This window comes from Podarcis pityusensis (genome assembly GCF_964106645.2).
Source record: "Podarcis pityusensis genome assembly, chromosome: 18".
Classification (NCBI taxonomy): Eukaryota; Metazoa; Chordata; class Lepidosauria; order Squamata; family Lacertidae; genus Podarcis; species Podarcis pityusensis.
The window spans coordinates 5,484,003-5,508,555 of record NC_138043.1 but is presented as its reverse complement, the minus strand read 5'-3'; the positions used below and the strand labels follow the sequence as shown (position 1 = coordinate 5,508,555).

Sequence of the window (24,553 nt, the reverse complement as noted above, 5' to 3'; positions counted from 1 at the left end):
TGGCCCAAGGTCACCCAGCAGCTGCATGTGGAGGAGCGGGGAATCGAACCCGGTTCACCAGATTACGAGACTACCGCTCTTAACCACTACACCACACTGGCTCATCAAAGACTCGTTCAGGCTGGTGCAAGTCTGCATTGTGGTGGCACCTTCTCTCCCTCCTTCTCTCCACAGCCAGCCCTTTTCCACGGATATGATCTCAGACCCGGAAGCAGGGAGACTCTCGCCTCGGCATCCGAGCCGCCCCCCCTCTGAAAAAGGATGCCTCGCTGTCTGGTTGCAGAGTTGAACCGCTTTCCTCTCTGAGGCAGCACTGCAGAGGCTGCCTGTCTCTTATTGACTTTGTGGGTGCTTAGCCCCCGCAATCACATCATTGTGGATGCCCAAGCAACCACAATGTGATGTATGGAAGTGAGAGCTGGACCATAAAGAAGGCTGATCGCCGAAGAATGGATGCTTTTGAATTCTGGTGCTGGAGGAGACTCTTGAGAGTCCCATGGACTGCAAGAAGATCAAACCTATCCATTCTGAAGGAAATCAGCCCTGAGTGCTCACTGGAAGGACAGATCCTGAAGCTGAGGCTCCGATACTTTGGCCACCTCATGGGAAGAGAAGACTCTCTGGAAAACACCCTGATGTTGGGAAAGATGGAGGGCGCAAGGAGAAGGGGACAACAGAGGACGAGATGGTTGGATAGTGTTCGCGAAGCTACCAGCATGAGTTTGACCAAACTGCGGGAGGCAGTGGAAGACAGGAGTGCCTGGAGTGCTCTGGTCCAGGGGGTCACAAAGAGTCGGACACGACTAAACGACTCAACAACAACAACAAAGCGACCACAGCCCCCTGAAGTTGGCTCCTGCGCCTAGTTGACCTGCGGAACTCTCTCCCACAAGCTCCGCGACAATCCCCTTGCTTCCCTAAATCCTACTGATTTTCATCGGGATGATGGACTAAGTGAATGCCCTCCCCCTTTGACAATAATTTTTATTAGTTTTCAATTACAACAATCCAATGGTAGCCTCATTATAACAATGTCAAATTAGAATACAATTGTTGTTGTTTAGTCGTGGCCGACGCTTCGTGACCCCATGGACCAGAGCACGCCAGGCACTCCTGTCTGGAATGTCATCATTTCCACAATTACTAATCCCAATCATTCAGCTGCCAAATTATATAATTTAGGTGACCCTCCCCCACACTAGAATTGATGGTTTGATGATTTATTGCATTTCTGCTATCCAAAATCTCAATTCATCTCAATTACATTCTAGTCAAAATAACAATCCCTTACACAATACGGCGGTACCTCGGGTTACAGATGCTTCAGGTTACAGACTCCGCTAACCCAGAAATAGTGCTTCAGGTTAAGAACTTTGCTTCAGGATGAGAACAGAAATCGGGCTCTGGCCGTGCGGTGGCAGCAGGAGGCCCCATTAGCTAAAGTGGTGCTTCAGGTTAAGAACAGTTTCAGGTTAAGTACGGACCTCCGGAACGAATTAAGTTCTTAACCCGAGGTACCACTGTAACTGCAATATTAATGACATCCATTCCTCTTGACACATTAAATGATTTATAAACCCAAACGTGAATGCCCCTTAGCCCGATAGGGTCTCCGGACGTCCTTGCGACCGAGTCCTCAATTCTTTTAAGCGCTGCGTCCCATTTCCCTAGCTCTGAGCTCCCTTTTCCCTGCAGCCCCAGAGCGCACGGAAACGCCGTTTACCTTCCCGCCGCAGTGGTACCTATTGATCTACTTGCACTTTGACGTGCTTTCGAACTGCTAGGCTGGCAGGAGCTGGGATAGAGCAACGGGAGCTCACCCCGTCGCGGGGATTCGAACCGCCAACCTTCCGATCAGCAAGCCCAAGAGGCTCCGGGGTTTAGACTGCAGTGCCACCCACCTCCCTTCCCCTCTGTGGTAGGCAATCCCTTCCTTCTTACCCATGCAGTTGTTTCCTCCATTGACTTGCATGTACTCTGGTGGGCAAACGCAGGTGTAATTCCCCAGGGTGTTGTAACAGGTCCCCGGACCGCAGATCCCAATGTGAGCCGAACATTCGTCAATGTCTGGAGAGAGAGAGAGAGAGAGGTGAGAGGGAGAAAGCCAATGGGAGGGTCCCGATGTTTAAATACCGTATTTTTCGCTCTATAGGACGCACCCGACCATAGGACGCACCTTGTTTTAGAGGGGGAGAACAAGAAAAACAAATTCTCCCCCTCTCTGCTCAGTGCCCCTTCAGCGAAGCGGCAGGAGAAACGGAGCCCCTTCCATTTCTCCTCCCGCTTAGCGCAAGTTCCCGCTGCGCTCCAGAGGCTTCAGGTTCCTTTCGCTGAAGCCAGGAGAGTCTTCCTCTCCCGCTGCGCTCCAAAGGCTTCAGGCTGCTATCCCTGAAGCCAGGAGAGTGCGCACCGACCCCTCTCGATCTCCAGGCTTCAGCGAAAGCAACGCGTAGCCTCTGGAGTGTGGAGGGAGCGCTCGTTCTGCGCTTCGGAGGCTTTGCGTTGCTATTGCTGAAGCCAAGGAGCCTGCATTCGCTCCATAGGACGCACATACATTTCCCCTTAATTTTTGGAGGGGAAAAAGTGTGTCCTATAGAGCGAAAAATACTAAATAATAAATAAAATTTCATTTATACCCCGCCCTTCCCGGTTCAAAAAACAGGGCTCAGGGCGGCTAACAACAAATTTAAAACACTTAATCAATGCAACAAAAAAACAGCATGAAATACAATATAAAACGTGAATAACAATAAATTCAGAATTCAAAAATCAATTTAGGGGGGAAATCCATCCATCTGACGGTCACCTGCCAATGTCTGGTGGAGCTTTGCACCCCCACCCTTTTATTATAATTATAATTATTTTATTTTGACAAAGTAATAATCATCATAATAATAATCTTAATCATAATAATCTTAGTGTATTTTTGGTCTTTGTGGAAGCCGCCCAGAGTGGCTGGGGAAACCCAGCCAGATGGGCGGGGTACAAATAATAAATTGTTATTATTATTATAAATAAATAAGGATAAAAACTTGCGCCCCGCAACCGAGACCATTCCGTTGTAACTATCCAGCCTCCCAAAATTTCAGCACCTCTTGCGATGGCCCCTTTCAGTTTTAACAGTACAAATTTCTACAAATGCCTTCCATATCTCCTCAAAATCTTTTCTCCTGCGTATTCCCCGTCCTACCTTAACGGCACATGTTAATTTATCGTTAATAGCTATACCCCACGACGCTTTATACCATTCTTCCATTTTATATTCTGCTGGCCCCTTCCACTTCCTAGCTATCATAATTCGTGCAGCTGTCAATAAATTTGTGAGCAAGCCCTTCCTAGCCTGCGAACCTTCCACCCCATCGTAAATCGATAATAAGGATACCTCTGGACTTTTGGTCAGCTTTAACCCGGTGATTTCTGTTATCTCCTTAAAGCCACTCCCGACATCAGGGGGGGTTGCGGGCTCACGCCCACCATCATCCACGCGGGGCTGGCTGCAGACTTGCGCGATCAGGGGAATCCCCGGGCCCCGTCACAGCCTGGGCCAGCCAATCGGCTGGCTGCAGGGGCGGGGCTAGGGTCATTTAAGGACGGCGCGGCCCGAGAGCGCCCCTTTCCTTCTCCGTTCCAGCAGCGTTTTCCTACCCACCCTCCCTCTAGGTTTCCCTCTGACTTTGCTATGGACCTCGGTTGGTCGCCGCAAGGGGCCTGGTAGGAGTTTTTCCACTTGGCTAATTGGCATTGTTTTGAAAGCCATTTGGTTTTTTCGCCTACCTCGTAGCAAAACGTCACAACTCCTTGGTTTGGGTGGTTAGGCATCTGTAGAGGTATTATTATGCTAAAGAGTTGGGGGGGAGGAGCACCATGACCTCCCCCAAATATTTAGGGGTAGTCCGATAAAGGATTCCGGGGGCGTTGCCTCGTCCGAAACCTATGGAGGCTAGGGCCTAACGCGCACCCCGGAGCGGTGACCCCTCAGGGAGCGCCTAGGGATGTGCATCTCGGGGGTTCCCCCTGTTGGTGTTAACCCCTCCCGGATTTGCCGGGTAGTCGGATAGGACCAATGCCTAAAGCCAACACTGCTCTTACCTGTAACCAATAAAGTTGTGGCCATTTTTCGCCCATTAACCTTAAATTCTGGTGTCCTGTGTCTTTATTTTATTCCAACTGGGGGCGGGGGGCGGGAATTGCCACGCAAGCGCCCTTTGCAAAAAAAAACTTGGACGTGTTTACAGCCCCACCACATGTGAACGTAATTCCCCACCCTTTTTAAAAAATAAAAAATAAAAACATGCAAGTTCGGCAGAGAACACAGCATGAAACAATCCATAATGTAACCGCAGCAGTTCCGAAAAACCAGCCCCAATTGAAAACGCGAGAATGTGAAATAGTTTTTTTAACCACCTGCCTAGATCATAGGAAGCAAGCGCCAGGCAAATGCTGTTTTTTGTGGTCTTTAAAACGTTGACTATTGTATTTTAATATTCTGTTGGAAGCCGCCCAGAGTGGCTGGGAAAACCCAGCCAGATGGGCAATGTATACTGTATTTTTCGCTCTATAAGACTCACTTTTTCCCTCCTAAAAAGTAAGGGGAAACGTGTGTGTGTCTTATGGAGCGAATGCAGGCTGCGCAGCTATCCCAGAAGCCAGAACAGCAAGAGGGATTGCTGCTTTCACTGCGTAGCGATCCCTCTTGCTGTCCTGGCTTCTGAGATTCAGAATATTTTTCTTCTTCTTTTTCCTCCTTCAAAAACTTGTGCGTCTTGTGGTCTGGTGCGTCTTATAGAGCGAAAAATACGGTAAATAATAAATTATTATTATTATTATTATTATTATTATTATTATTATTATTAGCTTCTCCACAGACAGACAGTGGAGTGCCCCGAAGTTTGAGGGAACATCTCAGCTTCCCATTTTAACAAGGGAATTATTATTTGTTTTCTCCACAAGCCCAGCCACGACAGTCATTCCTTCCGCACCCTTTGCTCTGCGGATGTACCTTCACAAATGCGTGTGTCCTCATTCAGGTAGTAGCCCAAGGGGCATTCGCACTGGAAGCTCCCGAAGGTGTTGACACAGTTTCCGCCTTGGCAGAGGCCCGGCAGCTCCTGACATTCGTCGATATCTGTGCGGGAGAGGAAAAGGACCAGAAAAGGGGTTTCGATGGTTACAGCCGGCCCTGTCGTTTGGCAGAGTGGGGCAGCTGCCTCTGGTGGTCAAAACCGGAGGGTGGGGAGTGGTGGCAAGCGTGCCAGAGGGCAGAGCTGTGTGCGGCTTATCTTTTGCCCCCTAAGCTACCCACCTGACCAGTGGTGGCTAGTGCCTGTTTCGACTGGTGGGGTAGAAACCAGGGGCATTGCCAAAACTGAGGAAGAGTAGGCCCATTGAAGTGAATGGACCCAACTCAGCCATGTCCATATATATAGGTAAAGGTAAAGGGACCCCTGACCATTAGGTCCAGTCGGGGCCGAATCTGGGGTTGCGGCGCTCATCTCGCTTTACTGGCCGAGGGAGCCGGCATCCAGCTTCCGGGTCATGTGGCCAGCAGGACTAAGCCGCTTCTGGCGAACCAGAGCAGCGCACGGAAACGCCGCTTACCTTCCCGCCGGAGTGGTACCTATTTATCTACTTGCACTTTGACGTGCTTTCGAACTGCTAGGTGGGCAGGAGCAGGGACCGAGCAATGGGATCTGACCCCATCGCGGGGATTCGAACCGCTGACCTTCTGATCGGTGAGTCCTAGGCTCTGTGGTTTAACCCACAGCGCCACCCGCGTCCCTAAATTTTCTGTTTTACAATTTAAAATAAGAACATTTAAGAACAGTTTCAGGTTAAGAACGGACCTCCAGAATGAATTAAGTTCTTAACCCGAGGTACCACTGTACACTGGTAGAAGGTAAAGTTAAAGGACCCCTGGATGGTTAAGTCCAGTCAAAGGCGACTATGGGGTTGTTGCGCTCATCTCGCTTTCAGGCCGAGGAAGCCGGCGTTTGTACGTAGATGGCTTTCCGGGTCATGTGTCCAGCAGGACAAAACTGCTTCTGGTGCAATGGGACACTGTGATGGAAGCCGGAGCGCACAGAAACACCATTTACCTTCCCGCTGCAGTGGTACCTATTTATCTACTTGTGCCAGTGTGCTTTCGAACTGCTAGGTTGGCAGGAGCTGGGCAGAGCAGCAAGAGCTCACCCCATCGCAGGGATTTGAACCCGGAAGAATAACTCAGCCACGAGCAAGGAGCTTGGCTGTCCTTACCTTCCAGAATGACTGTTATGGGGTTTGGACGGAATCCTTCGCCGCCGGGACAGAGAGTCTTGTATTCCGCTGTAGAGGAAGATGCACATTACTGAGATTTGATTCTGGAAAGCAGAGAGGGCTTGCAGGCCTTGTCCGTCCTGCTCCCCTTTCTTGCATATTGATTACATTTTGCATATTGATTACATTTATATGACACCTTTTCCCCCAAGTTGCACAAGTGACATATATTATTATTATTATTTCTATACCATTTTATAGTTTAATGGGAAAAACCTCAAAGTGGTTTAAAGGTAAAGGGTAAAGGGACCCCTGACCATTAGGTCCAGTCGTGGCTGACTCTGGGGTTGCGGCGCTCATCTCGCTTTACTGGCTGATGGAGCCAGCGTACAGCCTCTGGGTCATGTGGCCAGCAGGACTAAGCCACTTCTGGCAAACCAGAGCAGCGCACGGAAACGCCATTTACCTTCCCGCCAGAGCGGTACCTATTTATCTACTTGCACTTCATGCTTTCGAACTGCTAGGTTGGCAGGAGCAGGGACCGAGCAATGGGAGATCACCCCATCACGGGGATTCGAACCGCCGACCTTCTGATCAGCAAGTCCTAGGCTCTGTGGTTTAACCCACAGCGCCACCCGCGTCCCTTCCAAAGTGGTTTATGACACATTAAAACAATACAACATAGATGGACTCTGCTCACTGGTATTGGCTGGCGGGCAGAGCTCGCAAGGATTTCCCCAGGCCCGGCCAAGGGAACAGCAACATGAAGCCCGGGTAACTCCTACGCCGATCTCAGCGCTGCAAGAGATCCCGCCGTCGCCCCGATCTTGCGTGTCCAGGAAGCAGTTCCCGACGCGAGTATCTGGAACATGAAGGATGAAGAGGAAATTAAGACTAAAGGGAATACCTTAAAAGTCAAGGCTCGTTGGTGGGATTGTAAGGTAATTAAAAAATTTTGGGAAATGATTTACAACCAATTGAAGAAAATGTTCCATTTAACATTTGTTAAAAAACCTGAAGCATTTCTGTTAGGGATTGTAGGGAAAGACAAGAATTTTAATAGTTACATATGATTTTATTTTGGAGTTGTTTGTTGTAAAGAATGTATATTATGTGAATATTTTTTTTAAATAATAGCAAAAAAAAGAAAGAAAGAGGAATTAAGACGACAAGGGCTTAAAAATAAATAAATGGGGGAAATGTATAATTTACCTAGGAGACCACTGTTAGTAAATTAAAACTTTAGCTGGACTTTAAGAAACACTTGTAAAGTAACGAAGACCATGGATAATTTGGAAAAATGGACATTGTGGAGAATGTACTGATACGTAGCCTTAAATTATAATTTAAGGACCCATGTAAGGGATGAGGAGAAGTCATGAGATTCGGAGAATCTCACAAAACGATTATACAAGCTGTTTGGATGTAAATTTGTAATAATGAAAACAAATAAAAATATTTCACACACAAAAAATATGATACCGTTGAGCGGACTTATTTGCCAACAGTGACCAAACCGCAATGGAAACGGCGCTATCTGGTTGCCAGGCGAAACCTGGAAGAGGAGAGGCTCCGAATGGCGGGGGTCAGACTTACCTACGCAGCCCACTCCCGTGGGGTTGAGCTCAAAGTCTTGGGGGCAGTTGCACAGGTAGCTCCCAGGTGTGTTGACACAAAGCCCGTTGATGCAGTTCACCGGATCAGCACACTCATTGATGTCTGAAAGGTGAAAGTGTTATCAGAATTTTAAGGTCTCAAATACAGTGGTACCTCGGAAGTGGACACGACTAAACAACAACAACGAGATGGTGGGCTGTGCCGAAATGGCAAAACTAACTGGGAGACTCAGGAATCAAGAAGACAATAACAAAAATATTAGTAGGTAAAGAAGATCGCACACAGGGAAATACTGGGTTGTGGGGGAGGGAGGTGAAGGGATTAATCGAAATTGTTAAAGACTGGTATAGTATTTAAGAGATTTGAATTTTTATAAAGATTCGGCAAGGAAAGCAGAAAGCAGCAAGAAATATTAAGTATGACTTATGGTTTTGTTACATATGATTTTATTTTGGAGTTGTCTGCTTATTTTGGAGTTGTTTGTTGTAAAGAATGTATATTATGTGAATAAAATTTAAAAAAATAGTTTCAGGTGAAGAACAGACCTCCGGAACGAATGAAGTACTTAACCTGAGGTACCACTGTATAGAAGAAACATTCATAAATTTCCCCTAAATTGATTTTTGATTTTTATTGTTCTTCATGATTTTATACTGTATTTTATGCTGCTTTTATAATTAAGTGTTTTAAATTTGTTGTTAGCCGCCCTGAGCCCGGTTATTGAACCGGGAAGGGCGGGGTATAAATAATTTATTATTATTATTATTATTACAGTGGTACCTCGGGTTACATACGCTTCAGGTTACAGACTCTGTTAACCCAGAAATAGTGCTTCAGGTTAAGAACTTTGCTTCAGGTTGAGAACAGAAATTGTGCTCCAGTGGCGCGGCAGCAGTGGGAGGCCCCATTAGCTAAAGTGGTGCTTCAGGTTAAGAACAGTTTCAGGTTAAAAACGGACCTCCGGAACGAATTAAGTACTTAACCCGAACTATCACTGTATTATAAATGTGCACATATCTAAATATATGAACCATGTGTCTGAAATAATATGGGAGAGCAATCCTGAAGCCATTCTGACTCTCCCAAATTTTCCTCTGCAGTAAGGGAGGCAAATGGGGAAAGCCTTCCCATTGCCTTTTTGCTTGCAAATCCTGTCTTAAGGGCATATTTCTGTATGAATAGGGTGAGCCTGTGACCTGGACTCAGGAGCTAAAAAAAGAATGACCAGGCTGCCCAGGAAATGCAATCAGTGACCGTTATCAGGTATCCTGGCAGGCAGGATTTCTGCTGCAGTCTGTCTCCTTCTGTGATGTATGTATGATGTTTAGGGGGGTGGTCTTGGGCTTTTGGGTGGGCAATTTCAAAAGTCTATATAGGGGCTTGCGCACCATTGTTCAGGGTTCTCCTCCCTCCTGCGAGTGGTGAGTGGAGACCCTGTTGCAACAGTTCAATAAGATCAGGCTTACTAGCCGCTTTGCTTTTCAATATTCTCTGGCTGGCCTCTGTTTTCTCCTACTGATAGGGAACCCACTTAAGGACTCTATATGGGCTCCAGAATACCCCATAAGGGAAAGGGAGCAGTTTTTGCTTATAACAGGACCAAGTATAGACTTACTCGGCTATGAGTGATCGCCAAAGAAGAAGAAGAAGAGACTGCATAATAATTTAACTAATTGCCTCCATGGTGATAGAGGAATGGTGCTCTTGAATGTGGTAACTGTGGCCCTGAAGGACCAGGTGTGCAGCCTGGGGGTCATTTTAGACCCACAGCCGTCCATGGAGGTGCAGGTCAGTTCTGTGTCCATTTGGTGCGCCGGCTGAGACCCTCCCTGCCTGCGCACTGTCTCGCCAGGGTGGTACATGCACCATAAAATTTTACACATCACTTGGGAAGACAGGCGAACTGATGCCAGTGTACTGGAAGAAGCAAAGATCACCAGTGTCGAAGCAATGATTCTTCAACATCAACTTCGTTGGACTGGTCATGTTGTGCGGATGCCTGATGATCGTCTTCCAAAGCAACTCCTCTATTCCAAACTTAAAAATGGGAAGCGTAATGCTGGTGGTCAACAAAAGAGGTTCAAAGACTGTCTCAAGGCAAAGCTAAAAAAATGTAGTATCAACACCAACAACTAGCAAACACTGGCCTGCGAGCACTCCAGTTGGAGAACAGCCTTTGCCAAAGGTGTCGTAGGCTTTGAAGACGCTCGAACTCAGGACGAGAGGGAGAAACTTGCTAAGAGGACGGCATGCTTGGCAAACCCTCACTGGGATCAACTTCCACCCGGAAACTGATGTCCCCACTGTGGAAGGACGTGTGGATCCAGACTTGGCCTCCACAGTCACTTACGGACTCAATGTTAAAACCGTGTTTATGGAAGACAATCTTACTCGGCTACGAGGGATCGCCAAAGAAGAAGAAGAAGAAGAGGAAGAAGAAGAGGAAGAGGAAGAGGAAGAGGAAGAGGAAGAAGAAGAAGAAGAGGAAGAAGAAGACTATGAAGAAGAAGAGGAAGAGGAGGAGGAAGAAGAAGAGGAGGAGGAAGAAGAGGAAAAGGAAGAGGAAGAAGAAGAAGAGGAGGAGTAGGAAGAGGAAGAGGAAGAAGAAGAGGAAGAGGAAGAGGAAGAAGAGGAAGAGGAAGACGAGGAAGAAGAAGAAGAAGAAGAGGAAGAAGAAGAGGAAGAAGAAGACAACGAAGACGAAGAAGAGGAAGAAGAAGACGAGGAAGAAGACGACGAAGAAGAGGAAGAGGAAGAAGAAGAAGAAGAAGAAGACGATGAAGAAGAAGAGGAAGAGGAGGAGGAAGAAGAAGAGGAGGAGGAAGAAGAGGAAAAGGAAGAGGAAGAGGAAGAAGAAGAAGAGGAGTAGGAAGAGGAAGAGGAAGAAGAAGAGGAAGAGGAAGAGAAAGAGGAAGAAGAGGAAGGGGAAGAAGAATTAATAATAATGCACTGTGTGTCCTTGCTGGTCTTTCCCCTCCCAACTCACCTGTACAGTTCCCTCCACTCCTGTCCAGCTCATATCCATCATCGCAAGCGCAGCGGAACATCCCTGGAAGGTTCTGGCAGCTGCCAAACACACAGATGTTCTGGAAGGTGCACTCATCAATATCTGTGGGGTGGGAGGGAATCACAAATGAAATCAACACTCTTTGGGGTGAGTCCAGCACCCGAGGGCTCTTCATCCGCCCGAAAGCATCGCCCCCGATAAATCTGCGAGCCGTTAAGGGGCACGGAGAAAGCAGGGAGAGAAAATCTGGCCTCGCTCTCGTCTTATATGAGAACGATGGGGCATTATTACTATAAAACGACTACCTGATTTTGGAAGACATCAGAAGGCAGCCCTGTTTAGGGACGTTTTTAATGTTTGTTGTTTTATTGCGCTTTCAATATTTTGTTGGGAGCTGCCCAGAGTGACTGAGGAAACCCAGCCAGGTGGGCGGGGTATATATGAGAAATTATTATTATGAATTATTATTATTATTATTATCCGAAGGAAGCTGAAAGTCGGATGATTCATAGCAGACGAAAAAGAGGACATGCTCCCATAAATGGTAGCGACAGGCACCGAGTCAGACGGCTCTAAATGGAGATTAGGAAAATTCTCAGATAGGGTGAATTATTATTATTATTATTATTATTATTATTATTAATTATTCCATGGATTTTCCTGGAGGGAAACAATGAGTCAAACAGATGTGTGGATAATAATAATAATAATAATAATAATAATAATTTATTTTTACCCTGCCCATCTGGCTGGGTCCCCCCAGCCACTCTGGCCAGCGTCCAACAAAACACTAAAATACAATAACCTATTAAACATTAAAAGCTTCCCTAAACAGGGCTGCCTTTAGATGTCTTCTAAAAGTTTGGTAGTTACTTTTCTCTTTGACATCTGGTGGGAGGGCGTTCCACAGGGCGGGGGCCACTACCGAGAAGGCCCTCTGCCTGGTTCCCTGTAACTTGGCTTCTCGCAATGAGGGAACTGCCAGAAGGCCCTCGGTGCTGGACCTCAGTGTCCGGGCAGAACGATGGAGGTGGAGACGCTCCTTCAGGTATACTGGACCGAGGCCTTTTAGGGCTTCAAAGGTCAGCACCAACACTTTGAATTGTGCTCGGAAACGTCCTGGGAGCCAATGCAGATCTCTCAGAAACGGTGTTATCTCTCGGATGAACTCTCACAGAGCCAAACCTAAGACTCTGCTGGCGAATTCTGGGTTTGAAGCTCACCTCAGCTGGGAAATGCCTCTCCAGCACCAGCCGGCGAGGAACTGAGGTCTTGCAAAGTGTTTGGCTCCAGCCAAGCCGCTCTGCTAGGCTGCAAGCGGAGATAACTTCGCTTCCCCGCTTACCTTGACATGCCTTGCTGTCCTCGGTGGGGTTGAAGCCCATTTCGCACTCGCAACGGTAACCACCGGGGGCGTTGAGGCACTGCCCGTTCTCGCAGAGGTTGACGTTGTCGGCACACTCGTCCACATCTGGGGAGAGGCAAGGAGAGGTCAGGGGTTTTTCTTGGGCTGAGAATCGCTCGTCCCAGAACCGTCGACATTACAGTGGTGCCTCGCAAGATGAAATTAATCCATTCCGCGAGTGTCTTCGTCTAGCGGTTTTTTCGTCTTGCAAAGCAACCCTATTAGCGGCTTAGCGGATTAGCGCTATTAGCGGTTTAGCGGCTATTAAAGGCTTATCGGCTTAGCGGATTAGCTGCTAAAAGGCTATTAAAGGCTTAGCGGCTTAGATAAAGGGGGGGGGAAGCGGAAAAAAAATCTCAAGACTCGCAAGACATTTTCTTCTGGCGAACCAAGCCCATAGGGAAATTCGTCCTGTGAAGCAACTCAAAAACGGAAAACCCTTTCGTCTAGCGGGTTTTCCGTCTTGCGAGGCATTCGTCTTGCGGGGCACCACTGTACTTACAACAAGTGAGATCAGAAAATATAAACTGTGTGGAAATAATAATACTAACTAAAGCCTTTGAAATATTTGGAAGAAGATAAAAGACTCTCCTGTGACGCACTATTTAATTGGGATCTGCCATTATGGGATAGACCAAGTTGCAGAGATAAATAGTCATAGGGGGAGGCGAGCTCTTAATTTGTTATTATATCTCAAGTCCGATTTGGCAAACCTCCCCTGGAAAGACTAATGTTTGATGCAACCTGTCTGAGAAAATTAATGAGCCAACACTTAGATTTTATTTCATCGGAACTGAGAGAAGATGGCGTCTGCCACCAGAGAAGGACTTTTGGATTGATTCGGCATAAACACCAGCGTGTGAGGATATACTGCTAATAATAGACTTACCAGCTGCAAAAAAGAAAAGAAAAAAGGGAGAGTCGTACAAATTTCACACAGAAGTATATAATTGCTCACTTCAACTTGCCTGTGGAAACAACTCAGAGGCCATGAAAGAAGGAAGGATAACAACAGGAAGATTTAAAGAAGGAACTATTGGAAACTCAAGGTAGTAGAAACATAAGATGATTGGACCCCACTGAACTTGAAGCATGGGAAGCCCCAACAAAAATTTATAATTTGGCAAAATATTTGGACTTTATGATATGTATTTGTATAATTTGGAATACGTAATGTGATCTGATTGGATTGTTAAAATGGAAAACTTAATAAAAATTATTATTATAAAAAAAGAGAGAATTGCTCGTCCCACACACTCCAGCCAAGTCCTTTCCCACAAGCCCCGGTCTGGCCGCTGCGGGAACGGATCCTGCAAAAACCCTGGCTCCAAGGCTCCTTCCCAACCCCAGCCCAGCCGTCTTACCAGAGCACGAGAAACCATCGCCGTTGAAACCGTCTCGGCATGCGCACCGATAAGACCCCGGGGTGTTCAGGCAGTTGGCGTTGAGGTTGCAGCTATGCGCTTCTGTGGCACATTCGTCCAGGTCTGGGAAGGAAGGAGACAGTGTTGTACTGATTGCTAATTAAATCAACCTCTGAGAAGCTGAGTGACGGATTGGACTGAACAGAAGATTACATCAAAGAATCACAGCTATGTTGGTATGTTGAAATGGATTGGGGGGGGGGACTTTTCTCTTTTTCAATATGATTTACCTAACAACCCCTCCCCAAGAAGAGCTGCCACACAACTGATAGCAAGTGAGATAGGAAAATAAACTGTGTGGAAATAAAATTATTAACTAAAGGCTCTGTTGTGCGGAAGGTCTGGAAAGGAAACGAAAGGCTTTTGGATGACGCAGTTCTAATTGGGAACCGCCATTATGAGACAAACTTTGTTGCAAGATTTACAGTCAAAGGGGGAGGAAGCCACGGTTCTGTTATCATATCTGAATTCTAGGTTTGATTTGGCAAGAACTCCCCTGAAAAGGCTGATTTATGGAGCAACTGGTCTAGGAAGGTTAATGAGCAGACGCTTAGACTGTATCTTATGGGAATTGCTGAAATGGCGCCTGCCGTTTGAATAGAACTTTTGGATCAGCGTGAAAATCCACACAGGACTATAATAATGTTTGCTTCAACTCACTTGTGGAGATATTCTCAGAGGTTATAAAGAAAGAAAAAATTATAACAACAAGAAGATTGGAAGACGGGATTTGTAAAGGATAACAACAAAGAGATTCCACCTAAACATTAGGAAGAACTTCCTGACAGTAAGAGCTGTTTGACAGTGGAATTTGCTGCCAAGGAGTGTGGTGGAGTCTCCTTCTTTGGAGGTCTTTAAGCAGAGGCTTGACAACCATATGTCAGGAGTGCTCTGATGGTGTTTCCTGCTTGGCAGGGGGTTGGACTCGATGGCCCTTGTGGTCTCTTCCAACTCTATGGTTCTATGATTCTATGATTCTATGAGATGGAAAGATGGGACTTGTGAACATCAAAGCAGCTGAAATATGAGATGATTGGACCCTTTCTGAACTCGAAACATGGGAACCCCCAACAAAAATTGAAAATTGGCTAAATATTTGGAGTTTGTAATGTATTGGTATAATTTGGAATTAATGTGATATGATTGGTTTGTCAATTTAATAAAAATTATTTTTTTTTTAAAAAAAAGAAGGAGACAGTGTCAGCCTCATTGACGCAACACTGCAGTTCAGGCTTACCTCCCAACTCATTTGCACTATTGCAGGTGCTCCTCAATTTTTTGCTTTCATCCCTAAGGACAGACACAGTCCTTTCCCGTAAACCAACTCAGAAACCTGCCGCACGCGTTAGATTTCTAAGGGCTGTTTGGAGGTGGAAAGCGAGGCCCTCTGCACAAGCTCAGGGCTGCAAAAACCCTGTGTGCAGAAATCTAGCATGTGCAAAACAAAAAGCGGTCGGCCTACAGTCCCTCTCCCTGAGATGCTAGATTTCTGTGTGTCAGGATTCTGTCATTAAGCTCCCTAACGTGCAGGCTTAACAGGGGTTGACGATCTTAGTGAGAACTGGGTAACTGGGGTTAAACCTAATTCCGTATGTATGTATGTATGTATGTGTTGTTATTGTTGTTTAGTCGTTTAGTCGTGTCCGCCTCTTTGTGACCCCCTGGACCAGAGCACGCCAGGCACTCCTGTCTTCCACTGCCTCCCGCAGTTTGGTCAAACTCATGCTGGTAGCTTCGAGAACACTGTCCCACCATCTCGTCCTCTGTCGTCCCCTTCTCCTTGCGCCCTCCATCTTTCCCAACATCAGAGTCTTCTCTTCTCATGAGGTGGCTAAAGTATTGGAGTCTCAGCTTCAGGATCTGTCCTTCCAGTGAGCACTCAGGGCTGATTTCCTTCAGAATGGAGAGGTTTGCAGTCCATGGGACTCTCAAGAGTCTCCTCCAGCACCAGAATTCAAAAGCATCAATTCTTCGGCGATCAGCCTTCTTTATGGTCCAGCTCTCACTTCCATACATCACTACTGGGAAAACCATAGCTTTAACTATACAGACCTTTGTTGGCAAGGTGATGTCTCTGCTTTTTAAGATGCTGTCTAGGTTTGTCATTGCTTTTCTCCCAAGAAGCAGGTGTCTTTTAATTTCATGGCTGCTGTCACCATCTGCAGTGATCATGGAGCGCAAGAAAGTAAAATCTCTCACTGCCTCTTCCCCTTCTATTTGCCAGGAGGTGATGGGACCAGTGGCCATGATCTTCGCTTTTTTGATGTTGAGCTTCAGACCATATTTTGCGCTCTCCTCTTTCACCCTCATTAAAAGGTTCTTTAATTCCTCCTCACTTTCTGCCATCAATTTTGTGTCATCTGCATATCTGAAGTTGTTGATATTTCTTCCAGCAATCTTAATTCCGGCTAGGGATTCATCCAGCCCAGCCTTTCGCATGATGTATATATGTATGTATGTATGTGTAAAGAAGCAGAAGTCCCATCGAAGGAAGAATGGATACAAAAATGTATGGAATATGCAGAAATGGCGAAACTCACCGTTGCATTTCAGCCCATCACCGAGCCAGCCCGTCCGGCACTTACACCGAAAACTCCCAGGGATGTTGATGCACGAGGCATGCATGTCGCAATTGTGAGCTCCGATTTCACACTCGTCAATATCTGTAAGGGGGCGAGGAGGGAAAGCGTGGATTTTATTTATTTTTTTAAAAGTCTGGTTGAAGAGCAACGTTTTTGCCTGGTGCCTAAAGGTGTATAATGAAGGCGCCAGGCAAACTTGAGCGTTCCACAGACGGGGAGCCACTGCAGAAAAGGCCCTGTTCTCGTGTTGCCACCCTCCGGACCTCTCGAGGAGGAGGCACACAAAGAAGGGCCTCAGAAGATGATCTCAGGGTCTGGGTAGATTCATATGGAAAGAGGTGGTCCTTGAGGTATTGCGGTCCTGAGCCATTTAAGGCTTTATAGGTCAAAACCAGCATTTTGAATTGGGCCCGGAAACTCATTGGCAGCCAGTGCAGTTGGGCCAGGATCAGTGCAATAGGCTCAAACCATCTTGCTTTGGTGAGCAACCTGGCCACTGAATTCTGCACCGGCTGAAGTTTCCGAACCATCTTCAGAGGCAGCCTTGAGTACATTGCAGTAATCTAACCCTGAGGCTACCAGAGCTAAGACGACAGTAGTTAGGCCATCCCTGTCCGGATAGGGGCGTAGCTGGGCCACCAGCTGAAGCTGATGGAAGGCGCTTTGTGCCACGGAGGCCACCTGAGCCTGGAGTGACAGCAAAGGATCCAGGAGGACCCCCAAGCTATGAACCTGCTCCTTCAGAGGAAGTTTAACCCTACCAAGAGCAGGAGATCCCCCAGACATCCAGTCTAGGAAACCGCCTACTCCCAGTGCCTCTGTTTTATCTGGATTGAGCTTCAGTTTTCTGGCTCTCTGTTGGGATACTGCCAGGGAGACGAAGGCATCAGGCTGCCTCCACGTCGTCTCCGGACAATCTCCTGGTCTCCCGTCGAACAGCATCAGTCAATTAGCGAAACGAGCCTCAGAGACTCGTGCACACCCTTGCTGCAGAATTTCCACAACGGAAGATTCAGCCAGGAGAGCATATTTACAGGTTTATTCGACGTTGATCAGAACAACATAGAAAAACATGACTGCTTGCATCCGTGTCCAGGAAAACAGCCAGAACAAAAACTACCGTATTTTTCGCCCTATAAGACGCACTTTTCCCCCTCCAAAAATGAAGGGGAAATGTGTGTGCGTCCTATGGGGCGAATGCAGGCTTTCGCTGAAGCCTGGAGAGCGAGAGGGGTCGGTGCGCACCAACCCCTCTTGCTCTCCAGGCTTCAGGCGGCTCTCCGCAAGCTTTGGGAGCCCGGCGCGACTTCCCGCCGGGCTCCCAAGGCTTGCGGACAGCAGCCTGCAGCCCGAAACCCGGGGAGCGCAGGTCGGGGGAAGCTCGGGGTTCCCCCGCCCCAGCCCCGCGCCTGGGGGGGAAATAAATTTTTTTCTTTATTTCCCCTCCCCCCAAACTAGGTGCGCCCTATGGGCCGGTGCGCCCTATAGGGCGAAAAATACGGTATATACAAAACGGAAACTCCCAGTGAGCAGGAAGTAAACTGGCATGTGATACACAACAATCATGCCTGACTATTTAAGGTTCAACAGAACTATATCCTAACATCCTCTCCCTTTCCGTGTAACCTGTAGTACCTGTGGGTCAACCCAATTGCAACCTCTGTACATAAACCTTAAGTTGTTCTCTGTTAACAACCTTAGACAACAGATCAGCCGGAATTTCATTTCCTGGCATGTAGGACACCTGAATGAGTCCTTTCTGAATACACTCTCTTGCACGATGTAACTTAATCTGCAAGTACTTGGTTCTTTGCTTGCAACTCTCTGAGTTGAGCAAAGCCAAACATGATCTATTGTCGTGATACACTTGTATAGGACATTTCACAGAAACTCTGATGTCCTGAAACAGTTGCATCAATCATTCACAATCCACGAGTGAAAATGACAGAGCATTGAGTTCTGCTTCGCAGGAACTTAGGCTTACTGTCGTCTGCTTTTTGCACAACCAGACAAACAGACAGTGGTTGTACATGTAGCATACTCCAGAAGTGCTTGTACCATCCGTGGTGTCACTTCCAAAACTAGCATCTGCAAAGATTTCAAGAGCTCCAGAGTTTCCACAACGGAATATTCAGCCAGGAGAGCATATTTACAGCTTTATTCAACGTTGATCAGAACAACACTATCATCCAGTCCGTTACGGACGCAAGGCACTGGTCCAGCACTTCCACTGCCTCACCTGCCGAGGCAAAGGAGAAGCAGAGCAGGGCTTAGCTGGGAACACCTGGCGACGTACCTGTGCAACCGGTGGTGCCCTTCTTGACAAAGTAGCCCAGCTGGCAATGGCAGATGAATGATCCTTTGGTGTTCTCGCACTCTCCGTGAAGACAGATGTTGGGGTTCAGGTCACACTCGTTCACATCTGCAAGGGAAAGGGGGGAAAGTATTCAGAAAACCCATCTTCCAAAGCCTGTGCCCACCCCAAACTTCAAGCAGCCGTTTCTCCAGGCAGCAGGGAGGTTGTAACTGTGAGGAGAACCTGAGCTTACAGGGTTAAACAGCTCAGAGTGTACGCACTGCCTACTGTTGGGAGGGGGGAGGTTCGTCATTTCCGAGAGCCTCAAGCCTTTGTTCTTTCTCTCTACTTTCGCTTTTGAGGAGAGAGGACGTGTTTTCACAATGCTGTTCGCTGTGATAGATAATGGATAGTCTGCTGTAAATAAAACTGCTTTTAGCTGCTAAGATCCTGAGTGGACTTTATTTAAGCACACTGAAGAATGCTCTGGAGTTTTTTGCAGTCTTTCTCTTGCCGCTGCAGATCTCTGCTATGCTCAGAGCATCGGAATGTGGACTTTGGAATGCGGAGGCCTGGCCGGGAAGAGCTGCGCAGCGGAAGCGTGCCGGACATCAGGCTTATCTGAGCAATAAATCAATCTGCTCGACAGTAACCTCCCTGTCAGACCACATTTGGTGTGCAAAAGGTTCAGGATTCAATCCCCAGTACCTTTGCGTACGGCAGGGAAAGATCTCTGAGGGCCGCTGCTATGTTAAGTACAGTCATATTGCGTTTTTTTGGGTTACGGACTGCCGAAACCCGGAAGTACCAGAATGGGTTACGTCCGGGTTTTGGCGCTCGCGCAATGCGCAGAAGCGCTAAATCATGCTTTGTGCATGCGCAGAAACGCCAAATTGCAACCCGTGCGTGCGCAGACGCACCGCTGCGGGTTGCGAACACTGTGGGTTGCTAAGATGCATCCCGCAGGGATCACGTTCGCAACCCGAGCATCTACTGTATAATGATTTAATGAACAGAAATTGGAAATGCTTAAATCCATCACTATAGGGCTGCCGTACGCCTGCGATTTCCCCGGACAAAGGCGGAAGTGACGTCTGGGGGGAAATTCCGGAAGTTAATTATTATAATTTTTTAATTTTCCAAAAACCACCACCCCCACAAAAAAAATTCAGAAGAAACAAAAAGTAAAAAAAGAATTAAAAATAAAAATACAGAAATATATATATAAAAAAATCAGACCAAACCAAACATCCCCCCCCTTTCCCACCCACCACCTTGACTTATAACAAATTTTAAACTAAAATATGACTTCCTTCCTTCAATGTTTGAACTTATTTTACACTCTTATCTTTATTGTTGTTGTGTTTTGTTTTGTAGATATTTTTATTTTTATTTATTTTATTCCTTTTCCCCTTACAAACTTTGTCACGTAGGAAGGTTTGTCCTGGATCTTCGGCGAGTAAACCTGCGAAAGCCCCAGCGAAGGAAGAATGGATACAAAAATTTATGGAATATTCGTCCTCTGTTTCTGCTCCAGAGATATGAGGATTATAATCTCATTTTATTTTTTTAGGGGAAGAACGTCGCTCAGAGGTGGAGCACGTGTTCTGTAAGCAAAAGGTTCCAGGTTCTTGCATATTCAGGTAAGTCTGGGAGAGACTGTCACCTGGAACCCCAGACAGCAGCTGTCAGTCAGCGCACACAATATTGGGATTGTGATAGGAATTTTATGGTCTTAGATATATGGTAATGTTCATAAGTGTACCAACCAAGCACGTACATAGATCAGCACAGGAAGGCCAACCTGGAACCATTTTGATTCCTAAGCTGAGTAAATGTTTTCTCTGCAAGGTGAAAGGAAAATGGAAAACCCACTGTCTTTTCCTTCCCAAATCCTCTCTTAAGGGCACATTTAAGAGATGAATAGGGTGTGAGCCTGTGACCTGGCCCAGGAACTAAGTATTTATCATTACAAAAAACTGGCCAGGCTCTCCAGGCAATCCAATCAAGTAACCTGCCAGACAGGAGATAAACAAGGACAGGAGAAAAACAATATTCAAATTTCTGTTTTAGACCGCCTTTTCTGTGATGTAGGTGTGATGTATCTGAGGGGTGGTCTTAGGTTACACCCCTTCTGTGATGTATGTATGATGTTTCTGGGGGTGGTCTTGATCTACAGGGTGGCAATTTCAAAAGTCTTTATAAGGCCTTGCACACCATTTTTCTGGGTCCTTCCTCTCTCCTGCGGGTGAGGGGAGCACCTTGTTGCAGCAGATCAATAAAGGCCAAGGCTACAGGCTGCTGTTTTGCTCCAAGTTATCCTGGTTGGTGTCTTTGTTTTTGTCCAAGGGAGCCCTCGGATTTTTCCGTTAACAGGATGGATGGGCCAATGGCCCTGGTCTTACCGATGCAAGTTTTCATGTCCAAAGAGGCCATGAATCCGTCAAAGCAAAGGCAGCGGTATTCTCCCGGGATGTTAGTGCATTGTCCGCCATCGCAGATGTCTGGGTTGTCCTCGCATTCATCGATATCTGAAGAGGAGGCAGGGAGAAACAGATTTTCCTCCTTCCCAACAACAACAACAACAACAATAATTTATTATTTATACCCCACCCATTTGGCTGGGCTTCCCCAGCTACTCTGGGCGGCTTCCAAAAAAATATATTAAAATACAGTAGTGCATCAAACATTAAAAGCTTCCCTAAACAGGGCTGCCTTCACATGTCTTCTAAAAGTCTGGTAGTTGTTTTTCTCTTTGACATCTGGTGGGAAGGCGTTCCACAGGGAGGGCGCCACCACCGAAAAGGCCCTCTGCCTGGTTCCCTGTAACCTCGCTTCTCGCAGAGAGGGAACTGCCAGAAGGCCCTCAGGAGATGGACCCCGGTGTCCGGGCAGAACGATGGGGGTGGAGACGCTCGTTCAGGTATACTGGACCGAGGCCGTTTAGGGCTTTAAAGGTCAGCACCAACACTTTGAATTGCAGGGGGTGAGTTCTTTGACCCCCATGCTAGGCAAAAGCCCTCAGGGAAGCAGCACGCAGAAGTGAGGAGGCACCATATTATTATTATTATTATTATTATTATTATTATTATTATTATCCTCCGCCCATCTGGCTGAGTTGCCCCAGCCACTCTGGGCGGCTTCCAACACACAAAAAATCAATAATAAAACATCAAACATTAATAGTGACAATCAGATCCTATATAAAAAAAAGTCACAACAACTTTAAAATAAAATAAACAACTTATACCAAATAAAGCAATATGCAATAATGAATTCGAATGCAATAGTAAACACTGAAATTAACCACCGACAAGTAATAATTAGACAGTTCACACTTATTGCAATAAAGAATTGCTCATCTATAATAATAAAAAACAGCAGCAAATCGCAATAAAATACCACAAATCGTACAAAACATAATTTAAAAGGATTAAATTAAGAAACAAAGACATACAACTTATAAAATTATTTGAAATGAAACAATATCCAGACTAGGGAAGGGACAGCCTGTTGATAAAATGGATAGCATGTGTGAGAAGCTAAGCAGGGTCCGGTGCGGTTTCAAATTGGATGGGAGACCACGTGCTGAGATTCCTGCATTGCAGGGGGGTTGGACTAGATGACCCTGGGGGTGCCCTTCCAACGCTACGATTTCCTCGTTCTTCCGATCTTAGATTCACAGAACCGTGGAGTTGAGAGGGGCCCAAAGGTTTGCCTGGTCCCACCCTCTGCAATGTGGGAATTCTACTTCTAGGATGATGGGCGGGCGGACGAAAAGATGCACTGCTCACCTGTGCAGGACCGCTTGTCGGGCATCAGCGCATAACCCTCGCTGCAGCTGCACTGATAGCTGCCTTCTGAGTTGGCGCAGTGGGTATCGCAGCCCCCGTTCATGATGGTGCACTCATCAATATCTGCAAGGGGAAGAATAATCAGGGGCTGAGCACCCGGGGAGGCTGAAAGGACAGCTAAAAGGCACGGAACAGCTGCCAGGACACGAGAAGTCCGCCACATACAGTAGAGGACTCTAGCCAGCCAGCCAGCCAGCCAGCCATGTCTCCCTCCAGAACACTCCATTTCATCTCCAGCTGCAAGGGGAAGAATAAACAGGGGCTGAGCACCTGGGGAGGCTGAGAGTTAGGCTAGAAGGCATGGAGCAGCTTCCAGGGCACGGGGAGTCCACCACATACAGTAGAGGACTCCAACCACCAGCCATGTCCCCCTCCAGAACACTCCATTTCATCTCCAGCTGCAAGGGGAAGAATAAACAGGGGCTGAGCACCTGGGGAGGCTGAGAGTTAGGCTAGAAGGCATGGAGCAGCTGCCAGGACATGGGGAGTCTGCCACATACAGCAGAGGACTCCAGCCAGCCAGCCATGTCCCCCTCCAGAACACTCCATTTCATCTCCAGCTGCAAGGGGGAGAATAATCAGGAGCTGGGCACCTGGGGAGGCTGAGAAGGAGGCTAAAAGGCACAGAGCAGCTGCCAGGACATGGGGAGTCTGCCACATACAGTAGAGGATTCCAGCCAGCCAGCCAGCCAGCCAGCTGTGTCTCCCTCCAGAACACTCCATTCCATCTCCAGCTGCAAGGGGAGGAATAATTAGGGGGCTGGGCACCCGGGGAGGCTGAAAGGGAGGCTAAAAGGCACAGAGCAGCTGCCAGGACACGGGGAGTCCACTACATACAGTAGAGGACTCTAACCAGCCAGCCATGTCTCCCTCCAGAATACTCCACTCCATCTCCAGCTGATTTGCAGGGGGTTAAACCCGTTTCCCCCCTTGCCAATTAATTCTTATTGCTTCTCAAAAAAAATATTAACGAATCATCCACAGAACTGTACGGAACAACCTTACAATTACAGAGCAAAATATCCTCTTGAATTATATACCCAGCACGTGGAACCTTACAAAAAGAACAGTACGAGTGGACTCTATGTGACGCCCTGACCACTGCAAAAAACCCGATCCTGATGAATTGGAAAAATAAAAATGTGTGTTTCTAATAGTATAACCAAATCAGTAAATTTTGATACATATAACTATAAAAACTACTCTGAAAATTGACTATTCCAAAAATGAAACCTTCGCCTGGTTGTAAATATTAAGGTTATACCAGAAAGAAGGAGTCTTTCTGTATAAAAAAAATGATTTAAATCAAGTCTTACTGACTAGTGATTTAAATTGCGATTTGATTTAAATTGTGATTTAAATCGATTTGATTTAAATCAAACCCACCCTGACATAAAGGTATACAGTTCTTCCATCTGCCTGAGTCAAAACCGCTTTTCTACTGGGAAATTTCCCTGTTACGTGCCTCTAAATATTCTGTGGGCATAGTCTGAAAACCCAGAAACAGAAACGCCTTCCTAAAGGTAAATCATAAAGACCAGGCAAAGGCAAACTCTGGCCCGCCAGATGTTTGGGACTACAATTCCCAACATCCCTAGCTAACAGGACCAGTGGTCAGGGATGATGGGAATTGTAGTCCCAAACATCTGGCAGGCCGGAGTTTGCCTATGCCTGTTAAAGACAGTTCAGCTTCTATCCATATAGGATCACCAGCTCCACGTTTCATTTTATTTTGCAAAACAAAACAAAAAAACTACAGGAGAGAATGATAGCACACACAGGCCACCCCTGTTCCTTGAGAAAGATTTGAACTCGCTCCTGCCAAAATGCCCATCATTTAAGACCAAGCCTTGGGGTATCAGAGGTGAGAGGCCAGGAATCTCACCGACACAGCCTTGGCGGTCCGGCGTGGCCTGGAACCCGGAGTCGCACAGGCACTGGTAAGTCCCGATAACGTTGACGCAGCGTCCGTTGCGGCACAAATTGTCACTAAGTGAGCATTCGTTGATATCTGAGGAGAAGGAAGAGAAGGTTCAAGGAAGGAATCGGACATTGCCACGCAGATCTTACGAGAGCAGCTGGGCATGCGCGGACATAGAGTTGGAAGGGACGG

The 24,553-nt window shown here is 46.9% G+C and overlaps 1 protein-coding gene across 1 annotated transcript in view; it reads right to left on the bottom strand.

Moving 5' to 3' along the window:
* Positions 1 to 24,553, bottom strand: part of FBN3 (fibrillin 3) — a 173,883-nt gene that overhangs the window by 49,249 nt on the left and 100,081 nt on the right. The window contains 13 exon segments of the mRNA XM_080989333.1: positions 1,942 to 2,067; positions 5,000 to 5,125; positions 6,256 to 6,324; positions 6,956 to 7,117; positions 7,852 to 7,974; positions 10,859 to 10,981; positions 12,225 to 12,350; positions 13,649 to 13,771; positions 16,249 to 16,371; positions 18,587 to 18,712; positions 20,992 to 21,117; positions 22,381 to 22,503; positions 24,326 to 24,451. Of these exon segments, the coding sequence (XP_080845459.1) occupies positions 1,942 to 2,067; positions 5,000 to 5,125; positions 6,256 to 6,324; positions 6,956 to 7,117; positions 7,852 to 7,974; positions 10,859 to 10,981; positions 12,225 to 12,350; positions 13,649 to 13,771; positions 16,249 to 16,371; positions 18,587 to 18,712; positions 20,992 to 21,117; positions 22,381 to 22,503; positions 24,326 to 24,451 (1,602 nt within the window).